At 39.1% G+C, this 6,618-nt stretch overlaps 1 protein-coding gene across 1 annotated transcript in view; it reads right to left on the bottom strand.

The window, feature by feature from the left end:
• gipc3 (GIPC PDZ domain containing family, member 3) overlaps positions 1–6,618 on the bottom strand; it is a 16,526-nt gene that overhangs the window by 1,922 nt on the left and 7,986 nt on the right. The window contains exons 4-5 of the mRNA XM_014010774.1: positions 2,451–2,560; positions 355–433 (exon numbers count right to left, since the gene is read on the bottom strand). Coding sequence (XP_013866228.1) covers positions 355–433; positions 2,451–2,560 — 189 coding nt within the window. The remainder of the gene's footprint in view (positions 1–354; positions 434–2,450; positions 2,561–6,618) is intronic.

Below are 6,618 nucleotides of genomic sequence, written 5' to 3'. Positions count from 1 at the left end.
GAACCACTAAGCTGGGTGCTAATAATAAAAGTTGTGGGGACAGCTTCTTGTCATAAAAAAAAAACGTATGTAGATTTGAGAGCTAAAAGCCACTAAATCATTTGAAATATCAAGGAAAACTAAATGACCTAAAAATAACTACCAAAAGAAAAAATAACAACTTTTCTCTGGAGACACTTAATCATAATGACAGACAAACGTTTGTGGTCATGTTTGAGAGGGAATTTCTCTTCCTCCAGAGTAACAAAGAAGTGGTGAGGCATAAATGCGATAAATTCCAGAGATTTCATAGTTCGCGTGTTACCACCCATTCGGAACAAGATCTGCTCCAGATATGGGTCTGGATAATCTTACCCAGCTCGAGGTCTCTGATGCCCATGTAACTCTCCAGCAGGTCGTCTACTTTCCTGGTGGCCTGTTCTTCAAACTCATTCTGTTGTCAGAGCAGGCAGGAAAAACACAGAGCTGTTAGTGGAAATGTGATGACAACAGCTTTAAATGGTATGGTGTGAATTAGGTTTGCCTTTGTGTAATAATACATTTAAATCTATGCATTTACATTCCAAGCTCAAACATGTCAAACTCAAGGCCCACAGGCCAAATGTGGCCCACCACAGCAGTTCGTGTGGCCCACGAAATCTTCCAAGTTGTATGAATGCCTTAAAATAAGTCTCCTAAAATGAATGTTGATTATTTTAATAATGGCATCCCACCACTAAGTGGAGGTGCACAGGTTATCAAAAGTAGCCAGTAGCCAGTAGCCAGCAGCCAGCGAAATCCACCATGTAAAATCTCCATTTCGCTGTGTTTTTTGCCTGCTATTTTTGCTGCTGCACAGTTGTACTGGGAAGTGGGAATTTCCCACTTGCAAATGCTAAATTTAAGCAGAACTGCCTCTCCWGTGGGAATTCCCTTTTAAAAATTCAGAGTTCAGAATTTAAGCTACTTGCTACAACTCAACAGCGAGTACAACTCTAACATTTAATWGTATTTCCAWATTATTTATTTCATRTTTAGTCAGTCATACATGTAGTAYTTTCAGTATTTATAAAAGGACATGTCAAAACACCGTTTCTATGCMGGAAATACTATCTAGAACTCAGATATTGTTCRTTATGGGTGTTTGTAGCATTTAGAYGAGGAATGCAACCTTTGATGGTTAGTTTAAGTTAAACACAAAACRTTAAAGTTTTTTATAACTGGCGCTTTGAGGGCCACTCTTAATGCTCATAACACCTCTGGTATAATGAATGTTTCTTATCAGCCTTCAACATTATAAKTGGATTCATGTTACCAATTGGCAAAACATGGAATAAAATTTGTCRCAATCTTTGCRTTTTGGTATGGTTCTTGTGTTCCTTTTGATTAAGTTTTTGTATGTTGTGATTCTTGTATTGATCATTACTCTTGTTGTGTTACTGCAGTTTTAATCCTTTGCCCTTGTGTCTCTGTTCAGAGTATTCCTTGTGTCAGTTCTCRTCTCTCCTTCAGTCAGTCTGCCACTCACACCTGTTGCTACACCCCAATCAGCTCAGCTGTCTCCCATTTCTTCTTCTTCTTCTGGCGGTTGGCAAACAACTATAAGGTACATTACCACCACCTACTGGTGTGGTCTGAATCAACACTAAAAAAAACCCTGATATTCTTTCAAACAAGTRAGTTTGGTTCAAGTACTGAATTAAGGCGAGAGTACATTCTGATTTTGAATATCCGCTTAATATTTCTAAATGATCTAACCTTATTTTCTTTTCTTYGAGTCTATTAATCCATTGAATTCTTTCATTTCTGTAATTTTGGCAGTGTAATAATACACATTCTACATCTTCATGTTCTCCACAGTACTCACGTTTTCCTGTATTACGTTTTCGTATAATAAGTAATGTTTGTTTAATCCAGTGTGTCCAAATCTAAGACGTGATTGTTTTCCGTATCTCATCAGCCTTATTCCTTTTTATATTCAGTCTCCTTCTATTGCCACCTCAGTGGTTCATTGTCTGGTTTAACCAGCAGTTGCTGACCCTCCTTGTGTCTCTTATCGATTCTTGTATTTTGTAAGTTTTTCTGCCACATCAGCCTTTTTGTTTTGTTTAAATAAATATGCTTTCATTTTATCTTTTGAGCTCAGTGTGTCTCTCCGCCTGCACTCTACTGTGATACAAGTWAACAGTTTTTGTGCAGAGGCTTTGGAAAGTGGTTACTTTGTTTATTTTTAGGCAAAAGTGGATTATTTTTAGAGCACTTCGTTCAGGTCAGGTCTAAACTGTACCGCATGAACTTTTAGAGTAAATAATTATGTACAGAACGTCCAAGTCAAAAGATATGAAACACAGAGCTGCGAGGTGCAGAAGGACTTTTCGTTCTCCCTGTTTGTGTGCCTGTGTGCACGTGTTGCTCTCTGACCACATTAGGAAGTCCCAGCAGTCGTTGTGTGACGGGCGTGTGAAACTCACCACTTCCTGAACTGTAGCAGCACCCTTGGAGCGCAGTCGAAGTGTCTCTCTCCCGTTCACCAGCTTGCCCTCATTAGATTTCGGCGCCCTGGTCCTCATTCCAATCATGTCTAACCCCACAGAAATATAGTAATTAATTTTAATAATTATTATTGCAACATTGTTGATGGAAATTAAAACACAGTTTTCTGTTTATTAAACTTGGACGAGTCTTCCTGTTTCTTTTTAAAACCTTATTGTTTCTGGATTATTTCCCTAGAAATTAGGATATGTAGCTTTTTGATAAATCAGTTGGGACCTCACATTCTTGGAATAAATGTAACGTAAGGCAAAGCAAGGCACTCTTATCCATATCCCCTTATATGGATATGCACTGTCCTTCTGCCTCTTGATGACATATTTCATTTTGGACTGGTAAAAGCTGTTATCCACTGGAAAACTATCACTATTAGATTTTTAAAAATAAGCTTTAGTTACTAATAAATGATTATAAAGTGTATGATTTGGCTGTATTTTTGGGCCTTTTACAGGGCCTTGGGAGACGGACAGTTAAAGAAGAGACTTTTACTGCCAAAACAGTCAGTGATAACTTGAAAATATGTATATATTTATTTTTCCTGTGKTGTTTTTGATGCATGTCTTGTTTTCAGGGAAATATTTTCACCAAATGCTCAAAAGCCTTTGGGTCTGTGTGTAAAAATGCACATCTGTGTTGKTTAGTGACTTCAGGGAGTTCAAGAACGTCCTCCAGGGGGAGTTCAGATGTCGACATCATTTCTGCCACGCAGAGKTTGATTGCTTAAACGCAAACAACCTCTCAGTCCTTTAAGCTTTGGGTGGTCTGGGGGGATCACTGTTAAAATATTCTGTAGGATCCAAGTCCTAATATGACCCATTTGCTTTCATGGCTGTGATTAAAATCATGACAGTATYGTCCAGTCAATTTCAGGGACATAAACAAATCATTTATCACATCTTATGAAGTGCTGCAAAAGCAGGTGAGGTGAATTACAGTGTCTTTCTTTTAGTCTTTGGATGTTTGAGGAAATTTCTCACATGCAAATGCCTCAGGATTGCATTTTGTTTAACATCCTGCATTAAATCTAATCCATCATTTTTAGATTATGGCCAATAAAATGTGTTCTACTGAAGACCAAATTMTAAATTGGAAGTGTACATTCAATGTGTGATGTTCTGTGTCGCAGCGKTCCAAAACCCACATTCCCACAGACCGCAGCTTTTTGAAGAATATCTGTTCAATCGTTCCATTCAGTCCCAATTACCCTGTTTACTAACTGCTGGTGTTTTTTAATATGCATGGAAATGGACWGGAGCCTAGAGTCCTTAAGAGCAACAAGAGATCCAGATCAGGGGCAGGAAGTCAGACACTTTGACCATGGATTTGGTTTCCTGTCTGATAAGCAACCAGTCCATTTAAGTTCCGTTCCTCTGAGCAGGTAGAACATTTTATGGAAGGAAAAAAGATAAAAATCAAAACCTTGCCATGCCTAAATGAAACTTCCATAAGCTGACTGCACAAAGAACAGATCAATGTAAGAAAATGCTGCCAAGAACTGTTCCAGGAGGCAACACAATGCTGCTGGCATCAATCAATGATCAAAATGTAGTTCATTTAATGATTGATTGAATCAGGGGTGTCGCTAGGTTTTAAGGACAAGTGGGGCTYAGCCCCCAGGAGACGCACAGAATTTTTGTATATTAAATTCATATTGTGTGTATATATATATATGTGTGTGTGTGTGTGTGTGTGTGTGTGTATTTATATATATGTTACATCAAAATAATTTAGGGGGCTCCAGCCCCCCTAAAATAGGCCTAGTGACGCCACTGGATTGAATTAAAATGTCCCGCCAAGTAGTTAGGATGCTGGTTTAATCCCAGTTTGACCATATTTCAGCATGTGCTTCTGAAGTTCTTACGTCTTTATAAATTAAAAAAAGGAAAGAAATCACTGTACAAAAGTCTTTAGCTGCTCCCCAGCCATTTCAATTCTGCCTCCATAGTGGGCAAATTTGTGTTTGTTTTTCTAAGTGGTTATGATGAATTCTGTAATTCCCAAGGCTGCAGTTCATTGTGAATATTTAGTTTAACTTGAAAACATCCGATAAACACTGTCATGTTATTACCTCCGCCAAGGAGGTAATGTTTTCAGTCTCGTCTGTCTGTCTGTCTGTCTGTCTGTCTGTCTGTCTGTCTGTCTGTCGTTCTGTTGTTCTGTCTGTGGACAAAATTATTCAAGAACCTGAGGACGGGTTGTCATGGCATTTTTACCACATGTGGGGATTAGCCAAAGTAACACACCTGTAAATTTTGGTGAGGTTCTGGATCACGATGTGGATGCAGGATTTTTTTTTTTTTTTTTAATTTCTTTTAACCCTCTGAGCTCGAAAGCTGTGATGCAYTGACAGGGCTTCAGTAAAAAACAGTGACAGCTTTCAGTGTTCATTTGAACTGGACTGAACAGTTTACTTCCAAATAAAACCAAATTTAATGATGAATATTTTTTTCCATAATGTGCGCATTTTTACGCATTTGGTAAGCAATTAGAGACTGTTGTGTGACCAGGAGGTGCGTGATTGCACCATGAAACCCATTTTTCCCGTTTCCTCAAACACACCACATTTCCCAAACAACCAATCAAACCAGTTTCTCGGGAATAGCCTCAAGTACCCACCGCTGCAGACTGCAGACGGGGTCGGACGTCCAATGGGTGTGGGTCATGGCTTGCAGGGAAGTTTAATAGGAGGTTTAAAAAATTGGGCGTGGTTAATTTTAGTATTTAGCATCTGGGGTTGGTTAATTTTTGAGTTGAGGGCGGGGTCGGACGTCTGACCCCGCCCCATGCCGCGGTCTGCAGCCAAGGGTTACTCACTAGCCTTGCAGAGAGCTTCTGGCCGGCCCTCAAAGTCTGGACACGGGAGGAGAACAGATTTATTTTTGCATTTTGGAAGCTAGCGGGTTGGTTCTTGGACCAGACAGTGTGTGTGTGTGCGCCAAGGGGGGAGGAGGTAATGTTTTAATGCTGAAAGCGCTCACACGCTGTATTTTGCTTCTCGCTTCAAAAAAATAAATAAATAAAGAAAACCTTCATAAGCTGACTGTACCAGGAAGCACTTCATTAAGACTGTCAAACCATTACAGAATCATAAAAGGGGATTAAACAGACGTTTTACACAGTGGAATGTGACTGATGAAGACTTAGGACAGGGCTATTCAACTGGCGGTCCGCGGGCCACATCCGGCCCGCGAGAGACAAAAATTTGGTCCGCCAATTGATTCATTCATTTCTTAAGCTCAAACCCCCAGTTTTCTACTTTAATTACTTTTTCTTTTAGTTAGACATAGACATGTTTGGTATCTACAGAACCGTCAGAATCTTGGCTACAAGCTGGTAAAAACCATTTCTATGCGCACCAAAGACAGTTAAAATGACAAGGAGTTGAAGATAAAACTATCAAAGTGAAAATAAAATTGGTTTAAAAATTTGGCAAGTCAGAGATGTCAAAATAATATTTGTGTCAAATACGTGTTCTTTTAGTTCTTGATATTGTTTATTTATCACTACTTTTACAGGGTTCTGTATGTTGTAATCATGATTAAATGCAGCAAAATAAAGGTAACAGATATTTATAATACTTAATTTATTTATATAACAAATTTAATTGCTGGATGTTCGGCCCCTAAGCTGTTGACCTGCAGTAACTGTGGCCCCCAGAGCAGTTCAGTTGAATAATCCTGGCTTAGGAGCTTAATCTGAGACCAGTTTGACGATGAATAACGTCGGGTGACGAGTCTGATTTTTGTTTTTTCACATTGGTCTCCACATGCATACTGCCTGCTTAAATGTTCGCTACGTCAGAACTTCATCGGCAAATGTGTTTCCATCTCTGTTTTTGTGCATTAACTCTTACAGGATGGGGGAATTGGACTTGGCGGAGGTTTACACTCTCTGAGTGCTTCTAGTTAGTTAAAAGATTCATTGTTGAATGTTGGTGACATCAATGATAAAGATCCATCCACACAAAGTTAACCGTTTTATTTGCTTTTTGTTTTTGTTGTTGTTGTTGTTGCTGTTGTTTTTGTGTGTGTGTGTGTGTGTGTGTGTGTGTGTGTGTGTGTGTGTGTGTGTGTGTGTGTGTGTGTGTGT

This window comes from Austrofundulus limnaeus, unplaced genomic scaffold (genome assembly GCF_001266775.1).
Source record: "Austrofundulus limnaeus strain Quisiro unplaced genomic scaffold, Austrofundulus_limnaeus-1.0 Scaffold73, whole genome shotgun sequence".
In the NCBI taxonomy this organism is placed as follows: Eukaryota; Metazoa; Chordata; class Actinopteri; order Cyprinodontiformes; family Rivulidae; genus Austrofundulus; species Austrofundulus limnaeus.
The sequence above is the reverse complement of the archived record's forward strand: the minus strand, read 5'-3'. Positions and strand labels throughout refer to the sequence as shown.